This window comes from Ruditapes philippinarum, unplaced genomic scaffold, assembly GCF_026571515.1.
Source record: "Ruditapes philippinarum isolate M1 unplaced genomic scaffold, ASM2657151v2 ctg4580_1_1_1_1, whole genome shotgun sequence".
Lineage (NCBI taxonomy): Eukaryota > Metazoa > Mollusca > Bivalvia > Venerida > Veneridae > Ruditapes > Ruditapes philippinarum.
In genome coordinates, this window is record NW_026854618.1 from 61,570 (window position 1) to 89,561 (window position 27,992).

At 32.4% G+C, this 27,992-nt stretch overlaps 1 protein-coding gene across 1 annotated transcript; it reads right to left on the reverse strand.

The window, feature by feature from the left end:
• Positions 1 to 18: 18 nt before the first annotated feature.
• Positions 19 to 27,992, reverse strand: LOC132740595 (uncharacterized). Its single transcript, XM_060728531.1, has 5 exons — positions 27,924 to 27,992; positions 21,756 to 21,801; positions 17,327 to 17,450; positions 8,033 to 8,589; positions 19 to 5,246 (listed from the first exon to the last, which is right to left on the reverse strand). The coding sequence occupies exons 1-5, from the start codon at positions 27,990 to 27,992 to the stop codon at positions 4,441 to 4,443; spliced, it is 1,602 nt and encodes a 533-aa protein (XP_060584514.1). The 3' UTR covers positions 19 to 4,440.

Consider the following 27,992-nt stretch of genomic DNA (forward strand, 5'->3'; position numbering starts at 1 on the left):
ATATAAAACAAACAAGTATTATGTATAATGATATATTTCATTGAAACATGATCCCATTTTGATTTGCATAAAATTGTTAACAAAAATTATAATTCTGTAAATAAAACACAATGTTATAATTAACAACCAAGGATGTAATGATTTATCTTACATATACATACATATACATAATAATGTTTAAATGCTCCTCTCTGTCGTTTATGTCAAAAACAATAAACTAAACTAGCAAGATGGTTAAATATAAAAAAAGATCAGTTAATGTACTTTTGTTGTTCTTTTGATTTTTAATTGTAATCAAAAGAACACAATGGTCTTTGTGCCATTGTAAAATTTAACAATCAAAGGGCAACAACTCTAGTCTTACTGTAACATATTGTGAGCATTGATTAATGTCCTTTTCATTAATTTTCAATAATGTAAGAAAATTTCTCACTGTCAAGAAAAGCATATTGATATTTTCTGTTATTTTCCTTTTTGTTGTTTTTTTTTATTACTTTTTTTGTTTTAGATAGGCCATCTAAAAATATTGTATGATGACTACACATTCCTACTTCAGTCTAGTCCTCAAAAATTTTGAATGGATTTTTCATAGAATGTAACACAAAATATAGAAACATTTTTATGCTAAAATTATATAGAATCTATAAAAATTTATAAACAAATTTATACTGCCAATTCCTTGCAAAAATGGTTGCAGTTGTGGTAAAATTAGTAACAGCAAAATATTACTGTATGTGTATTAACTTAAGAAATAAGAAGTAACCCTTAACCGGCTTGAACATAAAGTGATAATCTGTTTGCCACTAGTATAGAGCCAGGCCAGCCTGAACACCTGACAGTCTCACTAGGCTTCATATTGTCAACTTGATATCACATGCCAAAAGAAAAGAAGCAAAGCCGTTTTGAAAGAGGAGCACTTATTCTATAATTAAAGATAATTTGCATACATACAGACTAAATGCTTACAGAACGGAAAGGCATTTTATTTTGCTGAAGAATCACAGATTTGTGTATACCATAAAAATTATCACATACTTGTAGGCTTAACCCAAATTACACAATGTAAATTGCAGTTAAAAACAGTGATTGATAAAAAAAAGTAAAAATCAACAAACATTGTATTCAGCATATATATGAAGTAAAATCAAACTGTATTGGCTTTGCACTACTTTCAACCAACCATTTTTTTAGGAATCATCTTAAATTCATGAACAATATTGCAAGTTGTAGACTAAACAATTCAAACATTTACAGCTACCTGAATGTTGATTGTAAGAGTTTCTATAAAAGTATTTAAAGTGATGCCAATTCCTGCTTATAATTTTTTTTTATCTTAAGTACAAGTAAAAGATAATCCTTAATCTGTTATGCCAGAATAATCAAAACATATATCAGCCAATAAAAATGCTGGTTAAAGATGGATCGTTAAAATTGGGTGTTAACAAGAAATTAAGATAAACACTTTCCCTAGTTCTAGACCATCCAAAGAAAAAAATTTAAATTTTAAAACATAAAAAGCTGAATTCATTCATTACTTATACATATTGGCTGGCATTTTAACAATTCTATGAATTAAACTTAATACAATTTTCATCATCATTTTCATTCTGAATGTACACAAAGACTGGCATCTGATATCGACATATGATCATATCAGAATGATTCTTCTATAAACAAAACTTAAATATGATTTTCATCACAATTTTCCTTTACTTTTCAAACCATACATTACAAAGGTAAATAAAGTACATGTATCTATTTTTCATAATGAGAAACTGTTTCTATAATGGATTTTGTTATTAATGAAATTCTTCAACTCTGAAACAAAACATAGTAAAAATGTGAAACAAATTAAGCAGTCTATGGTGTATTGATTTGGTCCCCTTCCAAGAGGAAATGATGTGTATAATTATTGCTCCATCACTATAAGTTATTGCCAAAAGTGTAAAAAATTGATACCGTAAAACTGATATCCAGTAGCAAATACAGTTTATTTTTTTATTGAGTTATTTCCTACATATTTGTTGTACAACATTCAAAGCAGGATTTCTGACCTTATATGAAAATTATGAAATTATCATAAACAGAAATAAGGCAATACATAATTAATGATTAAAATTAGAACAGAAAATTCATTTGTGTGATAAAAAGAAGTTATGGACGGCAAGTACATAAAATCTGCAAAATATTTCTGAATTTTTAACAAGACTGTTGCTGACTTAAATATTTGACATTTCAAACAATCAATCACTTCATGGCAAACAGTGAGCTTATTATGTCTCTAAACAGAATAGCTTGATGGTCACAAATGAAGCTAGAAAAAGTTTTTGTGATATGAATCAATATACAACATCATACATAAAACACATTCTCTTTGATATTGTTTAATGGACTGGTCCTTCTGTAAAATAAAATCCCACACAAACCAAAAATGTGTTCACAGAACACTGATGCCCCCATATTTTCTACAAAAGAACAAACATTTTAACAAACAGCAATATTGAACAGCTAACAGCATAGAGTGAGGACAAAGCAATAGTTTGAATTAGTTTGGTTGTATGCACCTTCAAGGAGTTTAACATAATATTCTAAATAAACATAATAAGTATTATATGAACACTATGGTATTAAAGAGAATGATCTATTAACAAAGTACAAGTATTTACACATAGTTCTCAGATAAATTTGTCTCCTCAGTATAATGCTGATTTAAGAGTAAAAAATAACAGTAAATTAAACTATCAAATACAGTAACTTTATCAAAAGATTTTGTACCCTTTTACTCTATAATAATAACGTACAGAATTGCTCAACAACTTGTTGTTTGATAATTTTTATATAAATCTTATCTTTAAAGACTTAAAATACTGTATATACAAAACATAAGTTTTTTAATCCACATGAACCTGATAATTAGTTAAAACAAAGAATTAGATATCAAGCCTTGGTTCTGTGATAGTATTTTAAAGTTAGTTAATATGTATGTTAATTAAGATTAAGTTTACATCCATATACTGTAAATAATTAATTACAACTTTTTAGTGCCACAAATTACAATAAATGACAAAACCAAAGCAGTTTATTTGTTTCCCTCTAAGTTTGATACAATCCTGGATCCCTTGCCTCCTGGTTAACGGATCCAGATATAGTTCTTTACCATTATGTGGTACTAGAAACAAAACAGATAATGAAATAATTCTATAGTACAATATAAGAAGGTATATCCCTATGGCTGAAAAGCAGACTGTTTATTTTCAAAGCAAACATATCAAAATATGAACTTTTTCAAGAAATATTTCAATTCTTTTCATCTGCTCTATGTATTTGAAGAGATTTTTTTAAATATTAGTACATTGTTATGGCAAATTTTCTGTTAACTCCAGGAGGCATGCTGCTTTAAAGGGATACACAGGCAAAATTTTCATTTCTTCGTTTCAAATTTTACATTCATTAATCTCTAAATGTCCTCAAAATGAATACACTAGGCAGTCACAGGAACAAAAACTTTTCTCCTTATAAAGAATCAAATGGTGGTTTTCTAACTTGACCCTCGTGGGTCAGGTTAGAGCGTTAAGATTTCACAATAGTTGTCGCAGTGAACTCTGGAAACGTTAAAAAACATGCCAAATGAATGGCTTAGACTTATTTCAATCATACAATATCCACACTATCTGTTATTGTAACTATTAGAGTTTGTTCAAGTCACGTGACTAGTTTTAAAATTCTGTTAGCGTCTCAATTTCATTCAACATATATAGATATATTTGTGCCTCAATCCCAATATATATAGAATTTATATAGAAATTCATGCTGGGACTTTTACAAATGTCATTTTAGCGTGATTTAAGTACATGGAACTTAAAAGAGATGGATATTATTTAAAAGCATTTAAAACTTTTACAGGTCTCCATATAACAATGCACATGAAATGATAAGGATAAGGCAGCACATAACAATATAGGAGACCATTAAGCTTTTATCACAGATGATTGTAAATATGTACACAAAAAATCAGGGCTAATTTCTAATCAAATCAAGTCTTCGACATCACAAACATCACATCCCCAATGTTACACAATCAGTCTGAAAGCTATTTGAACATGCAATAGAACCAATACTGTCTAAAATCTGTTCATTGTAAAAGATCCCACGCAAATGTAATTTTCAGTCTGACGATGCAAAGAAATCTGTAATTAACCAAAGTGCATCCACCACAATGATATAATATAAGAGTGAAGTATACAATACGTGCCTAAATAATTCATTGTGTGACTCATGTGTACAAATATTTTCAAATAAACATTGATTATACTTGTCTTTCTTTTTAGAGATACAGGAATAAAAATCATCGTATTTACAAACAAAATATATAGTCACTAACAAGCAGTCTGTTAGACAGTATGAGATACATAAAATATGCAAATTAAATTGTTCCCAATTTCAGGACGCCTCTGACTTTTTCTTGACAGGTTTCCCTAACACGTTTCTAGCTTTTTTAACATTGCACAGCCACTTGATTATCCGAGCGTTTCTCTCTACAACAGACGTTGTCCCTGCATCACGACCACTTAGATCCTGCTCACTTTCCATAGGCATTCTTTCCAGATCATTGGAGAGTCTACTAGAAAGACTATGTGCTTCTAAAGAATCCAAAGAACTAAAACTATCCAAAAGATCTTTATGTTTAGTTTCAGACAACCTCCTCATAGGTTCAAGAACTGATCTATCGATCCCCATTTCATTGAAAAATCTTTCAACTTCTGTACTAGTCCTTGAAAGGCGAGAACTCAAGTCAGAAAAGTCAGAACTTGTCCGAGAGTGTCGGCAGTTACTTAAATCTGACTGCGACCTGTGAAGTTGTCGTCGTGGTGGTAATTCTATTTCGTTTAATTGTTTATCAATGCGGGGTTTAGGTAATGGTGATCTATGCCTCTCAACAAGAACTCCCACAGATGTACTTAGAGAATTTACACATAGAGGTTTTAAAAATCCTTCAGTATGGGAATGAATACTGTGTCTTAAGGGCCCAGATTTTTCACTTTTGTCTTTTGAGGAAGTTTCACAAGCACTTGCTGATACTGATGAGAATCTCTTCTGATCTGGACTGTCAGATGCTTGGCTTTTCACATTAGGAGTAGGCTTCTTATCAGAAGAGGCCATTGCTTCCACTGATGTTTCTATATTATTTTCTGTATTATTGCTCTTGACCAATCTACGAACTGGTCTAGGAGGAGGTATGGGCTTATCTGAAATATTGATAAAAGACAAAAATAAATATGGTACTGAGTAGTACGAATAATAATTTGCTAAGTTTTATTATAAAGTGTATTATATATCAATTATAAAAAGAATTATGTTATGACTGCTTTATAATCAAAGCATTTATGAGATTTATAATTATATTCATAAACAATAAGCCTTTAAATCATCCATACCATTTCTACAGATGAAAAAAGGAAGTAGCTGCAAATTAACATCCTATACTTTTCAAAAACAACAATTAATTATGTCACTTTTGATTTACAACTGTAATATACCCATATATCTAATGGTTTATTCAAAATGCATGTAATAAACTTTTGACAACAGTACTTCAAATACTTGGCAAAATATGCATATATTTGTGAGTCATATGACAGAAGTTATTTTCAATGTAGATTATAATATCAAATTAATTATTGTTAATTTCTTCTGCTTTTGTTATTTCCTTCATGTTGAAACTATATCATTTGCCATTTCCTTAATGTTGAAACTATGTTTGTTGCTTGAAAACAATTAACAAGAGGGCCATGATGGCCCTAGATCGCTCACCTGATTTATCAAACTCATCCAAACAATTACCTAGACAAGCATTCTGACCAAGTCTCATGACAGGTGAGTCAAAAATGTGACCACTACAGTGTTAACAAGGATTATCCATATTTGAGCAGTGCGACCTAGTTTTTTACCCAGGTGACACATATTCAAACTTGACCTAGAAATCATCAAAACAAACTTTTAGACCAATTTCAAGGATACTTGGATCAAAACAGTAGCAACTAGAGTGTTAACAAGATTTTTCTATTTTTTGCTCCGGTGACCTAGTTCCACATGCGATTTCGAACTCATCCAAGCAATTACCTATACAAGCATCCTGACCAAGTTTGATGATAATTGAGTCGAAAATGTGACCACTTAGAATGTAAACAAGGTTTTTTCCATATTTGGGCGGTGTGACCTAGTTTTTTTCATCCAAGATGACCAATGTTCGAACTTGACTTAGAAATCATCAAAACAAACTTTCAGACCAATTAACAGAATATTTGGATCACAACAGTAGCCACTAGAGTGTTAACAAGATTTTTCTATTTTTAGCTCCGGTGACCTACTTTTTCATCCGAGATGACCCATGTTCAATTTCTTCCCAGCAATGACCTAGACAAGTTTCCTGACCAAGTTTGATGACAATTGAGTCAAAATTGTGACCACTAGAGTGTTAACAAGGTTTTTCTATTTTTAGCTCCTGTGACCTAGTTTTACATCCGAGATGACCCATGTTCGAACTCATCCGAGCTATCACCTAGACAAGCATCTTGATCAAGTTTGATGATGATTGATGCAAAAATGTGACCACTAGAGTGTTAACAAGGTTTTTCTATTTTTAGCTCCGGTGACCTACTTTTTCATCCGAGATGACCCATGTTCACACTCATCCGAACTATCAACTAGATAAGCATCCTGACCAAGTTTGATGATGATTGATGCAAAAATGTGACCGCTAGAGTGTTAACAAGGTTTTTCTATTTTTAGCTCCGGTGACCTACTTTTTCATTCGAGATGACCCATGTTCGAACTCATCCGAAATATCACCTAGACAAGCATCTTGACCAAGTTTGATGATGATTGATGCAAAAATGTGACCGCTAGAGTGTTAACAAGGTTTTTTCTATTTTTAGCTCCGGTGACCTACTTTTTCATCCGAGATGACCCATGTTCGAACTCATCCGAGCTATCAACTAGATAAGCATCCTGACCAAGTTTGATGATGATTGATGCAAAAATGTGACCGCTAGAGTGTTAACAAGGTTTTTCTATTTTTAGCTCCGGTGACCTACTTTTTCATTCGAGATGACCCATGTTCGAACTCATCCGAGCTATCACCTAGACAAGCATCTTGACCAAGTTTGATGATGATTGATGCAAAAATGTGACCGCTAGAGTGTTAACAAGGTTTTTCTATTTTTAGCTCCGGTGACCTACTTTTTCATCCGAGATGACCCATGTTCGAGCTCATCCGAGCTATCACCTAGACAAACATCCTGACCAAGTTTGATGATGATTGAGGCAAAAATGTGACCTCTAGAGTGTTAACAAGGTTTTTCTATTTTTAGCTCTTGTGACCTAGTTTCTCATCCGAGATGACCCATGTTCGAACTCATCCGAGCTATCAACTAGATAAGCATCCTGACCAAGTTTGATGATGATTGAGGCAAAAATGTGACCGCTAGAGTGTTAACAACTAAATGTGAACGGACGACGGACAATCATCGATCCTAAAAGCTCACCCTGAGCATGCTCAGGTGAGCTAAAAAGTTAAGCAGATGGCCAACTGCCCCAATAACCTGTTCAAAACCCTTTTTTTAACTGTTTTGAATGCCTCAAAGGATACAATTAGCTTCATTTGGCTGCAGGGGAGATAACAACTTGTATAGGTCTCCAGCATATTGTCAGTCTAGCCCCCTGACCAAACTTTAAAGCATTGGTTGTCTTTTGATATTGAAAGCCCTTATAACAAAATTAGACAATTCCAACTTTACAAGCAAGACAAGTCGTTGAACAAATTTAGTAATAAAAGGGTAAAAAAATGATTAATTACATTGAATTATATACTACATATAATTTAAGACATGGCCACCAATAATAATTTTTAACAGGACATGCAAATTTTAATATTCGGGCAAAATGACACTACCAGAGTGTCAGATTTATTACTATTGTCTCCTCAAAATTAGGATACTAGTATACATAAAAAAAGAAAAAAGATTTAAACTACCTGGAGTTTGGTGATTTAAGGGCTTTGGTCCTGGTTTAGGTGGTGTTGTAGGCTTGCTAGAAGAGCCAGGCTTTGGAGGCACAGTTGGTTTATGGCTGGGTACCGGAGGAGGTGTCAATGGGGTCTTGAAGCTTGAACCATCAACCTCATCTTTGGAATGACTGTGAGAACTTGAATGAGACACTGACGATGTAAATGATGATGAGACTGACAACTTTTTCCCTAGAGAAGTAGAATGTTCCGTCTCTGTTACTAAACTAGTAGATGTTGAGGTCTGTTTGATGTCAGTTTGGGATGTCACTGACAACTTTTTGCCTACTGATGGAGATTTTGAAGACTGAGATATGGATGAGGATACAGATGATATCACAGATAATTTCCTCCCAGATAACGGAGAACTGGAGTCGATGGAGATTTGCTGGAGATTGTCTTTGTGGAATGCTGGTGGAGATCGGCTGCTGTCACGTTCTCCTGGTCTGTTACAATCCTTGGATAGACCAGAAGCCTCATCTGATGGGGAATGTTTTCCAGCAGTTATTGGTAACGACAATACTTCCCTGTAATTATATAAAGGAAAAATAATTAAGGTTTTAATTTCATTATTACAAGCCTGTAATTGGTGAAGAAAATAGTTCTGTTAAATCAAAACTTATTAATTCTATAAAAGACAGTACTGGAACAATGAAAAGATATTTAATTCCCCAGTGAAGAAAACACACCATTTTTGTCAGTCCATCAGTCTGTCTGTCTGCTAATATTTGCATAAATCACATTTTTATCATCACCAGACAGTATTTAAGTCTGAAGATTTGACCACTGTAATGCTAATGTGTTCATTTTGTCAATACTTCTTTCCATTAATGGACACGGACTTTCACCTACTACAAGGTAATAAATGAGAAATTTTGTAACTTTTCGTTCTACAATATCAGTTACAGCTGCAGTAAAACACGTATTTACATTCTGTTTATTTTATACCAATTATAGAACTGAATTTGTGGAACATATGAACAAATTCATCATGTAATAGTTAACACTTTGTTTATATTAATTCTTTATGTAGTTTAAAGACAGGAGGTCAGCCTGCACATTGTTGTCTCAATACCAAAACTGGCTGCCTACATTTAGCACTCTTAATCCAAAATCTTTCATATTAATAATGTCTTGATCAAATATGAAAGAAGAAATTAACTGTATAAGGTCAGATAAAGAAGGGTTAAATTGTAAATTTAATGTATTTTACATTCTGTTTATTTTATACCAATTATAGAACTGAATTTGTGGAACATATGAACAAATTCATCATGTAATAGTTAACACTTTGTTTATGTTAATTCTTTATGTAGTTTAAAGACAGGAGGTCAGCCTGCACATTGTTGTCTCAATACCAAAACTGGCTGCCTACATTTAGCACTCTTAATCCAAAATCTTTCATATTAATAATGTCTTGATCAAATATGAAAGAAAAAATTAACTGTATAAGGTCAGATAAAGAAGGGTTAAATTATAAAATACAAATTTTAAATCAGCTCTAAATATAGCAATTTGAAAAATCTATAAATTAAAAAAAACTTCAAAATCCTTGTTTACCTAAGAAATGCCTCTTATGCACAAATCCCCACAATTCTGTACAATATTACCTAGGTCATAATCAGCACTGATAATGTAATTACTTCAGAATTACTCAAGGTACCTTTGGTTTCCTATTGATCATTCTTAGAGCAACAATGTCAAAAACAGGTTTAAACCTGATTTGTCATAGAAAGTCGTTGTTTCCTTTAACTCATTGCTAAGTACTGGTTGGTTCCAGGAACAGAGTGTGCCAAAAGCTTCTAGCTTCCTACACAATCAAACTTAAATAAATTCTGTATAAACCAATAATTTTACTTAATTTATTTTCAAAAACATTGTTTTGATTTCAAGCATTAAGAATGATTTAACCATCCCAGTTTGAAGCCTTGAAAGGATGCTGTTTACAAAATATATTCAGCCTTTACTAAATGGAACAAAACATATATCTCGGAACTGTAAAATGAAATATTGCAACAGATTTTCTGTATCCACTCAATGTTTGATTTATGACCATTGAAATGCCAAAAACAATTTCAGTTCATCATTTAACAAGAAAACACCCCAGCATACCTGTAGTGTGTAAACTACTTGAGCTGATGGAGTTATGACATGCAGGTGTAACAGAAAAGTTATTAAACACAAAGTTATGTTTAAAGAAGACAATCTTATCACATTTCTTCAAGCTTTCAAAACCATTAAAATGATAATAAAATTTGTGAGATTATTCAAGTTTTTTTTTTTATAAAGGTAATAATATCATGATAAGAATGGACATATGCATTGCTCACATCTTACACAATCATTACACTACATTTTTGCATCACATTTACATCTTTACATCAAATTTACATCTTTACATCACATTTACATCTTTACATCACATTTACATCTTTAAATCTGCATTAGCCTGCTCTATTTGCTCTTTCAGGGATTTCAATCACAAAACACAAACAATATTTGAACTAGCAACCATATAAGGATTGTAATTTTCACCGCAAAAACCACCATTTCCACAGTTTTCCTTGGTATTCATTTTATGTTGTGGTATATTTTAATAGTTACCTGTTGGTATAACACAATTTGGAATCTCTCTATTGGTTTTAATTTTACATTTAAAATGCAGGAACTGTGTTTGTCATTTGCAAAAAAAAATAATTTAATAAATAAAGAGGATATATAAACTAGGGAAAACCAGACAAGGCAATATTTGAAGAATAATGTTTTACATTATGAACATAGATAGTACAATAACTAGATTGAGTCAGTTTAAAGTGCATCATGGCAAGCCAGCGCAATTGTCCCTCAAATAATCCAGAAAGAACAAATTATCCTGAGAGAAAGCACAGTGGATCAGGCATCATACCTAAGGCAGTCTGTCTTTTTGGCTTCATCCTGGCAACATGATTAAGAAGCATAGCTTATCGCTTCCCAGATAGATACCCTATTTGCTAACTGATAAGTATGTTTTGAGAGCCTGGCCTAAAATTGTTGCAACTGTACAAGACTGATTATGTTTTACTACAACCTCCTTACTTACCCGACCTTGCCCACTGTCCTCAAATAAAAAACATTCTTTCAGGAATCACAATATTCACAGAGTCATTCATTTTCAAAAACCTCAAGACTATACCTAAACAAGACTATACCATAATTGGATAAAGGTTTAAAACTTTGCACAAGGGTGAATAATCCTATAATAGGAAATAAATATATCTCTTGTGCTTGTGTTATTTTGTGTTTTACAGACAAAGTTTCAAAACGATCCTCAGGATTGAGCCTGTTCAAATTATGCATAATATGCAGACTGACCAGTGGTTTTATACACTGGTGGTAAGGGCTAATCATATTTAGATCAAGCAGGTTAAAGGTAAAGATGCAAAGCTGATATTTAACTGAAAATTTAAATATATCACTGATAATCAGTTAACAATTTTGCTGCATCTTTGTCATGCTAAAACGCAATTTACTTCTTGTGAATGAAAAAAAAATGTATACAACTCCACACTGAAACTCCTTCAACCTCTTGAAGTAAACAAAAGCTGTCTGACAAGAACAAGCACAGATCCACTTTTCTCAGAACCTTACACAATGTAGCAAAGTAGAAATCAAATCATTTTGATAGTGACCAAGTATTCCAAGTTTAAAGTGAATATTTTAGACAGATATTTACCTTAACAAAAAGGTTAACCAGGGCAAAACACCCAAGTTAAAAAGGGAATATAACCTTGCAAAATATGATCTCTCCATGTGAGCATCATTACAATAAACCAAGTTTGCAGTGAAAAGATTCCATAGTTTCTGAGAATATGGACACTAACTTATTACCTATTACAGGTCACAGTGACATTGACCTTGTGACCGACAAGTGGTTCATAACAATACTTCCAGCTTTTTTCTTCGAAAAGCGAAAGTAAAAAGGTAAACAAAACACTGAAATATCAGCATAAAATACATGTTTCTGTCTTCTCAAAACTTTTTTTTTTTCTTTTTACTTAGTTTCCTTATTTACAGAACACATCTCACCCATTATTTTCAAGAGCATGCAAAACTGCTATTATCCCACTATCAATTTCAATGGAAAGACATGGTTGTTATTTGTTTAATGTTGGCGTATTCCCCCCAATGTTCATCATTGATTATCAATAAATAACATTAAAGTCATCCGTCTTCTTCCTGCCAATAAAAGCCGAAAGTTTAAAGCAGACAAAATGGTTACAAGCCATGTTGATACACCAATGAAGACAGGTTAAGACCCCAGAATTTGTATGATTGAAATACCCACATCTTCTCTAGATCATAAGTTAAGCTTGTTTGATGAAATGATTACACACAGGCGTAACACCAGCAAGTTTTTTCTTGCTAAAATATTGAAGGATTGTGGTTGCAAAACATAATTTGTGAGTTGGTTGAAACTGATTAAAGATGTTTTGTGATAGAAGCTTTCAAATTCATTTTTTTTAAGTTATGATTTATTCAGAATGCTAGGTTAAGTAATATACAAAATAAAAATTGATCCGCTGACAGTAAAGTGACAAGTGAAAACACAAATGAACTGCAGGGCTGGCCTTGGTGATATATATAACTTTTTTTCAAGTTCAGTCTCAAATCTCAGGATTTTCATTGGTCAATGTACATTCTAGGCTGGTTTCTAATCAATCAAATAATGTAGATCTGAGTTTGAGCTTAGAAAATGTCTTTATAACCTTGGACCATGGACAAGCTTTATATTGGTTAACATAAACTCTGTCAATATTGGGATAATGTAAGATGATCATACTCCAGTTCCAGCTGTTAAATGCAAATAGAAAAACATGAGATTTTCGTCAAATGAAAGAAATTAGCCAAATCCCTTATATTTTTGTGTCTGAAATCCTAGCAAACCCAAACATGAGCTTTATGTACCATTGAAACACACATTTTTTTCCATTTCCAAAGGCAAAAATCAAGCTACAAAATGTACTTCATTGCCAGTTATAGCAAAAATAAAGCAAAAATTTTTTTTACCTTCAGTCATGGTCAGTAATACTGACAAATACTCACTAAAAGTGCTTTGACAATTCCAATAACAACAGCCAGATAGGGGAAAAGTAAGAAAAGCCTTTTTATGACCTTGACCCAAAAGAAATGAACTTCAAACCAAAGGTAGATTAAATATATGAAAAAGGGCATTTTAAAAGGGTAAATAAATGTTCTGAAAAGATGGATAATGGGTACTCTGGTGACTACTCTATTTTTTTTACACATTGTTTTTAGAATAATTTTAATCACATAAGAGCAACACAATGAAAGATTTACAGTGACTTGTTTTAGAAGTAAACTTAGCATCCATTTGCAAGAAAAGATGGTCAAGTCTAGAACAGAGAGCTAATGCTTTTAAAGCATAAAAAAGTAATCCATAGAGATTTTCTGACAAAAAGAGATTGGAAATATTTTTTTCAAGATTTCCTATTCCATCAAATTGCATGCAAAGCTCAAAACATTCGCTCACTCCATTTTTCCATAATAACAATTTGTTATGCAAAATGGCAAAAAAGCGCTTTTACATTGTATTTCCATTCATACAAGAAATAGAACTAAGAATTGATTTTCACTTTAATTTCATAGTATATTTCTTTATTATCTATTGCATATTTTTATGTTTAAAGTGCCCAAATTGATCTTAATGAAATAATTAACTTTTTTATGTTTTTATGCTTAGCAGAGCTCCTATAACCATGTCAAATGTGTTACTGGTAATTAATATTCTTTTGCGCATCATATTCAGCTAGAAACTATGCATTTATATAATTGTACTTTGAAAGATTGTCTAGTTGATTGTCTATCTGAGATAGCCTTATCAATTATTGACAGAAATTGTCACACATAGATTAATGAAGTCTTGACGCCAACATAGCTTCCTTTTCTCTGAGAAGATGAAAGACAACCGGACATTGCGGTGAATGAGGAAGTAGCAGTGAAAACATTACTCTCTCTTCAAGGAACCAGCAATAAAAGAAATGTTTAACCATTAACCAGGCCCAAAAAAATCAAACCAAGCTTGCAACATTTTTAACTGCCATGTTGGACTATGTTTTACTGTTTCACTGTTTTTACAAACTCACAACCTGCTAATATTGTGTAATTTATCCAATATTAACCTTAACCGCTAGGTCAGGGACACGCCCCAGACTCTTTTCAAATGGCTGATTGGATATATAAAAAAATCCCTACTTATCAAAATGGATATGCAGGACACATGTGTTTATCATGGCAAAGGTTAAGACAATGTAGTTCTTGCAATTCCTTATATACTCAACAGTTGTCTACACAAATAAATAGGGAAACCTAATCATTATTCATATCTTATCTTTATTTCTTTATATGAGGGATGATAATATGGGGGAGGGGGTAATAAAGACCAATCCTAAAACGAAAAATCCCATACAAGTCAGCCACAATTTTTTCTTTATATAAACCCTACAGGCTTAAATCAATCATCAATACCAGTACCATGTTTATCTGAACTGTCTCGTTTTTTAAAATTAACTCCACAATAAGACAATGAAACCTCTGTTCTTATACTGTCAAGATGCTGCAGACCTACCAAATTTATGTGCCAATAAAATAGAAAAGGAAAGACATAAAGACTGTCTCTGTATATGATAAATGCATAAAACCTATAATCTGCAATGGGATTACATATATACATATGATTTAGCCAATTCTGTAAGCAAATTCAGAAATAAGGCAGACAGCAATTTATTTTGATGACTGCCTTGGTTATTCCTAAGCATAACTCTTTCTTTGTCAACAAAATTTATTTCAAACCTTAACCTGCTGATTTTGTGTGATGTTTTAGCCTTGCTTTCAATTTGAAGCAGTCTGTTAAGGAGTTACAGATATAGAAATACAAAAATTAAGCTATCAACAGAAAAGGGCTTGCAATATTCTGGTAGTTTTAGTTCCAGTAAGTTAAAGGAACTCCATTCAAGTCCTAAAGCCTAAAAATATAAGATTTGTCAATTTCTTACAAATATCAGCATGTATTGCTTAAAACAGAATGATGTGTAAAAGAAAAATTAAGAAATATACACAAAAACAAGTTGAAAGTCGTATTTTGTGCTACTTTGAACCCAATTTGAGTTAAGAGCATTGCAACGCTTTTCAATTTCAGATAATTTTCCACAATTAGAATAATGCTGGAAAAAGGAGTGAGTGAATGATCTGAAATGTTGAAATTGAGTTATGGAACAGTAACCTCAAAAAATTATTTCCTTTCCCATTATGTAAAACAAGAGCGATCAGTAATCACATGTGTCGCCTCATAATGGCCAATTTCATGTTGGGACAAATTTTGTGACAGACGGACAGACAGACGGACAGTGCACAACTAGACTTGGTACTGATCAATCATGTAAAGTTTGGATAAAATTGCACCAGTAGCTTATGAGGAGTAGTCCGGACAAGCTTTTGCGTATCTGGCAACAGACAGAAAAAAAAACACCTTTTTATCAAAGGGCCATAACTCAGCCAAAAATCATTCAACCGGAAAACCCGTGCAATATGCGCAAGGACTTGAGCTACAGATCAATCCTGTAAAGTTTCATTGAAATTGCATTAGTGGTATAAGAGAAGTAGTCCGGACAAACTTTAAAAATAAAAATTATTAAAGGGCCATAACTCTGACAAAAATCAATGAACCGGAAAATGCTGACAATATGCACAACTAGACTTGGTACTGATCATTCCTGTAAAGTTTGGATGAAATTGCACCAGTAGTTTATGAGGAGTAGTCCAGACAAGCTATTGTGTATCTGGCAACACACAGAAAAAAACACCTTTTTATCAAACGGCCATAACTCGGCCAAAAATCATTCAACCGGAAAACCCTTGCAATATGCGCAAGGACTTGAGCTACAGATCAATCCTGTAAAGTTTCATTGAAATTGCATTAGTGGTATAAGAGAAGTAGTCCGGACAAACTTTAAAATTAAAAATTATTAAAGGGCCATAACTCTAACAAAAAACATTGAACCGGAAAATGCTGACAATATGCACAACTAGACTTGATACTGATCATTCCTGTAAAGTTTGGATGAAATTGCACCGGTAGTTTATGAGGGGTAGTCCGGACAAGTTTTGTGACGGACGGACAGACAGACAGACAGACAGACAGACAGACGGACAGACAGACGACGGAGAAGTGATCCCTATATGTCGCCACTACTCCGTAGAGGCGACACAAAAACCTTAGTTTAAGGTATTTTTTGATTGATGCCATCTCAAAGATCCAACAAATTCTTACACTAACATATTGGTAGCCAAATGGTTTATTGCAAGCTATGATCAGTTGAAACAAATAATCCAAAGCATATATTTAGCTTGACTATAAATAGTTTTGTATGATAATCCATTCATAATTACAAACTAACATTTAGATACATAATTAATGTAAATGAAACCAAGATTTCTAATGATGCAATTAAATATATGACAAGAATGGAATATTTGTTTTGCTTTACATAAAACAAAACAAGTTCCTCATCCATTACTTTAGTTTTCTTTTAATCAAGAGATTTTAATGGAACAGTTAAATGCACTGTCTGTCAAACATCATTCCTCATTTCCTCCATGCAGTTAAAGTGCCATTTCAAGTCAAGTCAAATTATTGAGTTTATAAAATCTAGTGTAATATATGTTACTGCGTACTGAAAGTTCGTTTTGTGATAATGACACACTATTGCATCAGTTTAGAAAATGACGAGTCTGCACTTCCTAGCAGTCTGATCAGAATCTATACTGTACCCTGATCAACTCGCTTAAAATTAACAATCAGCACCTACCAGTATGACAAGTTTATTTCATTATAAACCATTGAACATTAGCAGCATTACAAACTTGTCTATGCTAGAAGTCAGACTGTCCTGCTTATATTCAAACTCAGTCTTATGTGCAGACCAAGATTAGCAAGCACAATCAAGACTCAATGGAATCTAAACATTTGACTGATCCACTTTTTACCTTTACCCTGATAACCCTTTAACAACTGACAGCTCCAATTTTATTTTCATACTAGGGCAAGTTCAATATGTTATATGATTAATCCTCTTCAATTTCAATCTTTACCGTGCAAGTCTAGATCTATTACATAGATATTTTTTCCAGGCAAGGAAAGGGATCATGAACATGTATAACTTTTTGCAAAATTGTAAATTGCATTTTTATTATTTTAATATACCATACCCGTTTCCAACAGAGAGGTTTTCTGGATGTTTCAGCTCTTGTTTATGGTTAAGTACTTTTGTGCTTTTAACATATGACCCTTTAGATTCCTCCAGTAACTCTACAGCACTCTTTCGGTGATTTGCTGAAAAAAATAAAGATTTCATAATTACTTTCAAGCTCATACAAAAATATTTGGTTTTGGTAAAAACTATAAGGTATTATAAAATCATGTATAGACATATCAAGGGTTGAACACCAGTTTTAAGCTCTGCAAGCATTACAGCCCTGTTAAGTGCTGGTAGTAATGGTAAAAGACCTACGTGATGACCTCTTTGCTTGTAAAACAACATTGTTAAGCATGTTACATATATGTACATGAAACTAGCTACAGTAAATAACAGTGATGTCATGTTAAAACATACATAACGATCACTCAAAGGTATCTTCTATTTTTTTTATGTAAATTTAAGCAAAAAATCCCCTTGATAAACTAAACACAATGTAAACAAATAAAATTTAAGTATTTACATTGCACTTCCTGTTAGATAATACAAAATGTAAACTAGAACTATCACTAAATGTGATTAATACCCCCACAAGTCTGCTTCGGAAATGAGGATGTTACTAGTAACAGAATACCTTGTAAAAGAATTGAAACATAGAGTTATGGTTGTGGGCAATTAAAGATAATTGTGGTTCATGTATGTTGCATTTCCTTTCAATGTGGTTGGCCATTGATGAAGTTTAATTGAATTACTCTGTAATAAGTCCAGAAAGACAAAGAAAAAGAACAAAGGGCAATAACTCTATAAATACTGAAGATAGAGTTATAGTTCTTGTGCACTGCACTTCCTCTTATTGTGCTTGACCATTGTATGAAGTTGTTTTGAATTCCAACCAGTACGTTTTAAGTTATGCTCCCAACAAGGAAAAGTATCAAAGGGCAGTAACTCTGTATTTTGTCAAAATGGAGTTATGGCTCTTGTGCACTGCACTTCCTTTGAATGTCCTTGACAACTGTATGAAGTTGTACTGAATTCCAAATAGTAGTTTTCAAGTTATGCTCTGGACAAGGAAAAGTAACAAAGGGCAATAACTCTGTAATTAGTCAAGATGGAGTTATGGTTCTTGTGCACTGCACTTCCCCTTATTGTGCTTGACCATTGTATGAAGTTGTTTTGAATTCCAACCAGTAGTTTTCAAGTCATGCTCTGGACAAGGAAAAGTAACAAAGGGCAGTAACTCTGTAATTAGTCAAGATGGAGTTATGGTTCTTATGCACTGCACTTCCTCTCAATGTGCTTGACCATTGTATGAAGTTATAATGAATTCCAACAATAAGTCTTCAAGTTATGGTCCGGACAAAAGAAAGCAATGGAAAAGTAACAAAGGGCAATAACTCTGTAATTAGTAAAGATGGAGTTATGGTTCTTGTGCACTGCACTTCCCCTTATTGTGCTTGACCATTGTATGAAGTTGTTTTGAATTCCAACCAGTAGTTTTAAAGTCATGCTCTGGACAAGGAAAAGACACAAAGGGCAGTAACTCTGTAATAAGTCAAAATGGAGTTATGGTTCTTGTGCACTGCACTTCCTCTCAATGTGCTGGACCATTGTATGAAGTTATATTGAATTCCAACAATTAGTCTTCAAGTTATGGTCCGGACAAAAGAAAGCAATGAAAAAGTAATAAAGGGCAATAACTCTGTAATTACTTTAAATAGAGTTATGGTTCTTATGCACTGCACTTCCTCTCAATGTGCTTGACCATTGTATGCAGTTATATTGAATTCCAACCATTAGTCTTTAAGTAATGCTCCAGACAAAAAAAAGAAGGCAATTGAAAAGCAACAAAGGGCAATAACTCTGTAATTACTTTAGATAGAGTTATGGTTCTTGTGCACTGCACTTCCCCTTATTGTGTTTGACAATTGTATGAAGTTGTTTTGAATTCCAACCAGTAGTTTTCAAGTTATGCCATGGACAAGGAAAAGTAACAAAGGGCAATAACTCTGTAATTAGTCAAGATAGAGTTATGTTTCTTACGCACTGCACTTCCTCTCAATGTGCTTGATCATTGTATGTAGTTATATTGAATTCCAACCATTAGTCTTCAAGTTATGCTCCGGACAAGGAAAATGCAACGGACAAAAAAAAAAGCAATGGAAAAGTAACAAAGGGCAATAACTCTGTAATTACTTTAGATAGAGTTATGGTTCTTGTGCACTGCACTTCCCCTTATTGTGTTTGACAATTGTATGAAGTTGTTTTGAATTCCAACCAGTAGTTTTCAAGTTATGCCCTGGACAAGGAAAAGTAACAAAGGGCAATAACTCTGTATTTAGTCAAGATAGAGTTATGGTTCTTGTGCACTGCACTTCCTCTCAATGTGCTTGACCATTGTATGTAGTTATATTGAATTCCAACCATTAGTTTTCAAGTTATGCTCCGGACAAGGAAAATGCAACGGACGTCTGGACCGCCCGACCGACCGCCCGACCGACCAACCGACCGACCGACCGACCGACCACCGGGTGACTCCTATATACCCCCCCAAACTTCGTTTTTGGGGGTATAAAAACACAACTTAAATCATAAAAAAAATGTTTCATAAAACCTGACATAATACCATGACTAATCTAGTCAGACAGGAAGGGGAAGATTTCAGATGTATCTAAATGCATGATTTCAGGCGCAATTATGTGCACCTGAGTAGAACCCTTGATCTGTAAGCAAGCTGGACAACTTCCTTGCAATAGAGAATCTAGAGTCCTTTACCAGATTCAAACCCACAGAAGTAAGGGGCATGTTATTGTCGTAAAAATAATATTGAATCCTAAACATGCCTGATTCAATTATAACACAACTAAGTCTAGAGTAAGAGACAGTTAATAATAATAATATAATTTATTAATTAAATAGCCTTTAAATATCAATTCTGATATGGCATATTTATGGTTCAAATTCTAATTACATCACTTTATGTTCCATATTAATCTGTTTCCTCTCCAGCTTGACAGCTTAAATTTACAGACACATATATAGGAAATCAAGTTTAACTGGTGAAGTATGACTAATCTATTTTCTCTATCTCTATTGTTCATTAACTGATGTCTATACTTGTACATGATTTGTATACACATGTACATTTAATTGTCTACCTAATTATTTTTTCATATTGTGACATTATCAAGTTGTTGTTGTTTTTTCAATTACTGATCAAAAACAAAATAAGACATTGATGTTTTATAGATCAATACTCAACAATATATCACTATTGATTGACCAAGTCATTGCACACACATTTCAATACTGTCATATGATGTAATACCTAATCAATAGAACTTTCATGCTATAACAAAATCTGTGCAAATTATTTCCAAATCCTTATGACTTATAACTTCATGTTTATTCAAGGAACTCAACTGAGGTTTAAAAGCCTTAAAACATAAAAATTCAATTTCTTACACAGATCAGCTGGGGCACTTAAACAAGAAAGATATGCAAAATATAATAAAGAAATACATAAAGAAATAAATTGAAAATTGTATTTCTCTGCTATTCTATTTCAGTGAAAATCATTCCAATGCTTTTCAATCTGGGTCATTTTTGTCACATTTACAATAATTATTCTGGAAAAACGGAGTGAGTGAATGATCTGAAAGTTTGAACTTTAAGACTTTCATCAAATGGAACATTATGAAAGTTTGAACTTTAAGACTTTCATCAAATGGAACATTATGATCTGAAAGTTTGAACTCTAAGACTTTCATCAAATGGAACATTATGATCTGAAAGTTTGAACTCTAAGACTTTCATCAAATGGAACATTATGATCTGAAAGTTTGAACTCTAAGACTTTCATCAAATGGAACATTATGATCTGAAAGTTTGAACTCTAAGACTTTCATCGAATGGAACATTACGATCTGAAAGTTTGAACTCTAAAACTTTCATCAAATGGAGCATTATGATCTGAAAGTTTGAACTCTTAGACTTTCATCAAATGGAACATTATGATCTGAAAGTTTGAACTCTAAGACTTTCATCGAATGGAACATTACGATCTGAAAGTTTGAACTCTAAGACTTTCATCAAATGGAACATTATGATCTGAAAGTTTGAACTCTAAGACTTTCATCAAATGGAACATTAATCTTGAAATATTATTTCTAGTCCTGTCATGTCGGAAAAAACTGCAGTGGAGTCCCTTTAAATTAAATCCATTCATAGAATATATCTATGTACCTGTATATCCAACAAAGGAAATAGAATAAAGATAAAATCCTGTTTATAAACAAGATGTTTATAAACAAGAGCAACCTTCAGATATAAAAATCTCCTTTCAAAAAAAAAAAAAAAAAAAAAAAAAAAAAAAAAATACTGAAAAAAATCCACACAAAAAAATTAACTTCAGGCATATAAATGTATTTATATATATTCCTTACCAGAGAGATACAGAATAAATTCATACCACAAGAAGATACGAATGTACTTAAAATATCATCCTGTTAATTAATTAAACTATACGCCTTTCTCCTTTATGTTAGCCTCAAGGATAATACATAAATGTTAAGACTGAGTCACTAAAATCACTGTTCAAATAATCAAACACACATGTAATAATGTCAACAAACTTTACAAAAGCAATAACAAAATCTTCAAAAGCCACTTGTGTGATTTAGAGAAATGTCAAAAGCATAATTTCTGACGTAATTTGAATTTTATCGCCAAGTTATTTCATTTCATTTACCAATTTTTTTTCGATTTGTAAAACATTGATAAAATTTCTTACAAGATCCTATAAATAGCTTTCTTTTGAATTACAAATGCTTTTACAATGTATATAAAATAAGAGAAAGAATCACATATACATTTCTATACTTACTGGATACTTTAAAAAATGATTTTTAAAGAAGGCAAGAGGTGGCTTAGTGGTTAAGGTGTCTGCCTCTCAATTCAGGGATCATAGGTTGGAGCCCTTAATCAGGTCACGACCATGTTTCTTCATATGACACCAGTACTGATTGGTTCCAGAAAGTGGACATGAAAGTGATTAATATATACAAGTTGCAAGAACTTGTTTTGCAATCAAGCTTAAATTAATATGTTTAGACAAAACCAAAGAAGGGGTTTTTAAAATTATTAATGAAAATAAGACAAATCAATCAGTCTTTACCAACAAAGGTCCAAACACTTTCAATACATATATTTTCAGTCAATTATAAATAATCACAATCTATAATAAATCCAGCTAAACTAAATATGAAAATTAAATTTCAATTATTTGTTATGCAAGCATCCACCTTTATTGCATAAAAATCAATATACATGTATTAAATTTAAGGAGACACAAAGATGATGGTATTTTAATTGAAATGACTTTGACTACATTTATATCACACCATGATGTCTATTATGCATATAAAGGCTCCATAATGCCTCAATATCTGTCATTATTGAAATCATGTTAAATTTTACAGAGCTACATTAATAATACATCAATGTTAAATAAATAATTAACAGGAAAATGTAACTTGAAACTGTACAGAGTTAAAACAGAAACTAATATATGAAAATAAGAACTTGTCATTTTCCTTATAAATTAGATTTTTACTCAAAAGTCCACTTGTTAATATCTTAAATGGACTTGTGCGATTTTTCAACTTGAACAAAATTATTTATCATTTTTAGGGAAAATTTCAAAATAAGCATTGACTGAATAGTGAACAGTGCAGACCATGATTTTGAACTGCCCTAGTCACATTAACAGGCCAAGACAGTGTTGATCAAACTCCATTCAACCATAACAATATTTCACAAGAAGTGCCGCAATGCGACGAAAACCAGGTTTTCAACGACCAAGTTTTGATGTGACAGCAATCAATAGGTCAAAGTGCACTGAAGTTATTGAGTAGAAGCTGAAAATTATATTGTAAGCAAATGACCTTGAACTTGCTCCCAGATATGTAAGTGGTAATCCAAAGCTGCCACTCAGCAAGTTTGGTGAAAGGTCAAAGCAAACTCAAGTTATAACATGAAAACTAAATACATTAACCTTGATCACAGACACATGGGTAGCAATCCCAAGCTGCCTCTTGATATAAGCTTCCCATTCATCAAGTTTGGTGTCAATAGGCCAAAGCAAACTCAAGTTATTGAGCGGAAACTGAAATTCTATTTTTAGTAACAGTGACCTTGACCTTGATCACAGACACCTGGATAGCAATCCCAAGCTGCCTCTTGATATATGCCATCCATACACCAAGTTTGGTGTCAATAAGTCAAAGCAAACTCAAGTTATTGAGCGGAAACTGAATTTCTATTTTTAGTAACAGTGACCTTGACCTTGATCACAGACACCTGGGTAGCAATCCCAAGCTGCCTCTTGATATAAGCTACCTACACACCAAGTTTGGTGCCAATAGGCCAAAGCAAACTCAAGTTATTGACCGGAAACCAAAAGTTGACGCCCGGCCGCCCACCCGCCCGCCGACTTCGGCATTACAATAACCCGGTTTTCGTTGAAAACCTGGTTAACAAGCAAGGATCTTATAGGACCCACCTCTTAAAGTATGAAAGATAACTTCCTCAACATTCCAAGAGGAATTCAATCCCACATCAGTGTTTCAAATCAGGGATTTTATCATTTTAACCTATCAGTTCCCTTGTATAAAATAACTTTTACCTATCAGTTCCCTAGTATAAAATAACTTTAACATATCAGTTCCCTTGTATAAAATGACTTTTACATATCTTATGATTTTAACATATCTGTTCCCTTGTATAAAATAACTTTTACCTATCAGTTCCCGTGTATAAAATAACTTTAACATATCTGTTCCCTTGTATAAAAGAACTTTAACCTATTAGTTTCCTTGTATAAAATAACTTTTACCTATCAGTTCCCTTGTATAAAATAAATTAAACCTATCAGTTCCCTTGTATAAAATTACTTAAACATATCTGTTCCCTTGTATAAAATAACTTTAACCTATCAGTTCCCTTGTATAAAATAAATTAAACCTATCAGTTCCCTTGTATAAAATTACTTAAACATATCTGTTCCCTTGTATAAAATAACTTTAACCTATCAGTTCCCTTGTATAAAATAACTTTAACATATCTGTTCCCTTGTATAAAATAACTTTAACCTATCAGTTCCCTTGTATAAAATAACTTTCAAACCCAATTCAACCTTTCCTTATCAAAACAACCTCATTTACCCCAATTTCTATTCAAATAAAACTTAGGAAATAGTTTCATAATGATGAAATTCAGGAGCAGCAAAATGATTGATGGTTTAGATATAATCTGAAAGTCTGATAAAATATTGATTAGTCTCTATATTCAGTGTATTTTTTCAGTCAGTCTTTATTTGAAATTCATCCCTCACAATCTGGTTCACAGGGGAAAACAGAAATTAATCGAAATAAAGAATCAATGTTATCAATTAAATGAAAGGCCAACTGGATTATATAATAATAAATAACAACTTTATTGTATTTAATGTTTTCATTTATCAGAGAGTAATAAGATTAAACAGTCTTAATCAATTTTTGTGAGAAATCTATACTGACTTATCAAGTAAATGTGTTTGTCAATGACCTTTGACTGTGACCTTATAAATCGTGACCCTAAACATGCACATTGCATATTAGATAGTGCAATAAACAATTGTAATTTAGTCTCCATTAAATTAATATTGAATAAATTACAATTCATTTTGAATAAATTACCTGATATGAAGGGAATTTAAAGAAGACTAAGTAAAAATCAATGTAATTGTGTGTGTGACCTTGACATACAGAAAAAAATTGACCTTGCAAGGTTGCACCTTTTAAATCTTTGATCTCTGAAAACAGTTTAATTGAATTTCTCCTATAAAAAAGGCTATGATCATTTAAATGTAATAGATCAAACATAATGTATTCCTATCATGAAACAAACAGACAATTTTACAAAACTAACAAAAGCAGACGGCATATAGACAGGGTGATGACTACATGCTGCTGCGTTTGGAACATGTTGCCAGCACGCATCGCAAGTGATTAATATTTAACAATATAAGTAGCAATTTAAGACAATTACTTTACCAATTACCGTAATTCTGTAGAATTTCATGGAACTGGTACGAAATAAAGTAATGAATTATTTAGAAGACCTGTCATCAGACTGCAATATTGTTGTAGGTCTCACAGCCAAAACTAATTAGAACTGTGGAAAGTTTCTAATAAAAACAGCAAGCGCAATTCTTACTTGACATGCTACTGGGAAAAGCAACATTTACAGGTCTTTTGTAACAATTTCTATACAATATCAGGAAGCCCTGCTTATGTTATCATCATAATATTGATACATTGTTCAAACTAATTAAAGTGACATTACGCCCATCCAAGAGTTAATGGTAAATGTTCAGGTAAAATTAAAGTAACTTTACATTTAGTCATATTTGTTTTTCAATTTTATAATAAACGTCACCTGAGTGATCAATAACCCTCGTGACCCACACAAATGTCTATAAATATCCTTCAGAAATTATCGGTAATGTCCAATTTATAGAAAGAGCAGGACAGACTTTTTGTATTTTCGGCAGCTTTATTTTATTTTTTTTATTTTATCCTAAATATTTGTAATTATCAGTTATTGTTCGATCGCTATTAAAAAAGTAAATCTTTTTACATACACAACAACCTTATCTCAGCTTGACAGAGAAAAAATTAGCATAATGCCATTTTAAGCTGTATATTAAAACATAATTAATGTAATGTATTTCTCATTATTGGCCATGCAGACTAACAGAAAAAAAAATGGAAAATTGGAACTATTTTCTAAACAACTCCTACAAAACATTTTACAGAAAGAAAGAAGGTGTTTAAAGAAATAGAAAATATAAAAATACAGTCATGTTATCTTATGCTATTTTGTCCTATTATTCTTCACTTGTAGGTAATGGAATTATGCCTTTGAATCTTACATAACTATGTCCTGTAACAAAATAGTTTGAAATCAACATTTTGAACAAAATAAAATAGCCAATTATAAGCAGGAAACATAAAGATTTATTGTTTAACATATCAGAGAATTCTTAAATCTACATCCATTGATAGAGTAATCATACATCCTATTTTTTGTTTATTCAATTTAAATTTCAAAATCAGCAAAAATTCAAATTACCTCTTTAAAATTCCATCATTTTCCGAGAAGAAATCTTTATTTCTCTATATATCCGGAATAAATAAATTTCCATCAGAAGTAGATTTCACCTGTAGATGGGAGATAACTTATGAAGATAAATGTTGCAATTTGTTTCAATCCCTCTCTAAAAGAATTAAGATCCATCAAATTTCGTTTGAAGAGAAACACAGGCTAGATTAGTGCTGACTCAAGAAAAGATATACTGTGGGAGAGCATCTAGAAACCATCGGGAAATATTCTTCCTCCACTCGTTTATCTGTTTTAACTGCAGTTATTCAACTAGCGGAGATATCAGAAACCATTCAATAGATTATCTATAGACATAAGGCAACTGCTTAGCTTCCAATTTTCAAAGTTTGCAAAATTAATATTTGCTGAGAGAAGCTATAGATGACCTTTAATGACTACAATACATCCTATATAAACAGTCACAATGTCATTGTGTTTATCCCTAAGCTGGTGACACGTTTCAGAGATATAAAAATGCCATTTAGCATATTAAACTTCATTATCATTCCTTTCCAACAAAACATTTGACCTTTAAACAGCTAACATGTGTTTTAAATTGCAATGTCAATAATCTGAAAAATATGTATCCTAACTTATGTCACAGGATGAGAAAAATAATAAGCCTTTATTATGTTACAGGATAAGAAAAATATGTAGCCTTACTTATATGTTACAGGATGAGAAAAATGTGTAGCCTTACTTGTGTCACAGGATGAGAAAAATATGTAGCCTTACTTGTGTCACAGGATGAGAAAAATATGTATCCTTACTTGTGTCACAGGATGAGAAAAATATGTAGCCTTACTTATATGTTACAGGATGAGAAAAATATGTAGCCTTACTTGTGTCACAGGATGTGAAAAATATGTAGCCTTACTTGTGTCACAGGATGTGAAAAATATGTAGCCTTACTTATATGTTACAGGATGAGAAAAATATGTAGCCTTACTTGTGTCACAGGATGAGTAAAATATGTAGCCTTACTTATATGTTACAGGATGAGTAAAATATGTAGCCTTACTTCTGTCACAGGATGAGAAAAATATGTAGCCTTACTTATATGTCACAGGATGAGAAAAATATGTAGCCTTACTTATATGTTACAGGATGAGAAAAATATGTAGCCTTACTTGTGTCACAGGATGAGTAAAATATGTAGCCTTACTTCTGTCACAGGATGAGTAAAATATGTAGCCTTAATTATGTTACAGGATGAGTAAAATATGTAGCCTTAATTATGTTACAGGATGAGTAAAATATGTAGCCTTAATTATGTTACAGGATGAGAAAAATATGTAGCCTTAATTATGTTACAGGATGAGAAAAATATGTAGCCTTAATTATGTTACAGGATGAGAAAAATATGTAGCCTTACTTGTGTCACAGGATGAGAAAAATATGTAACTCACACCTATGACCATCTTTTTACCATTCTGCAGCTCCACTGACTGAGCTACCTGAGCAGGATCAGGCAGCAT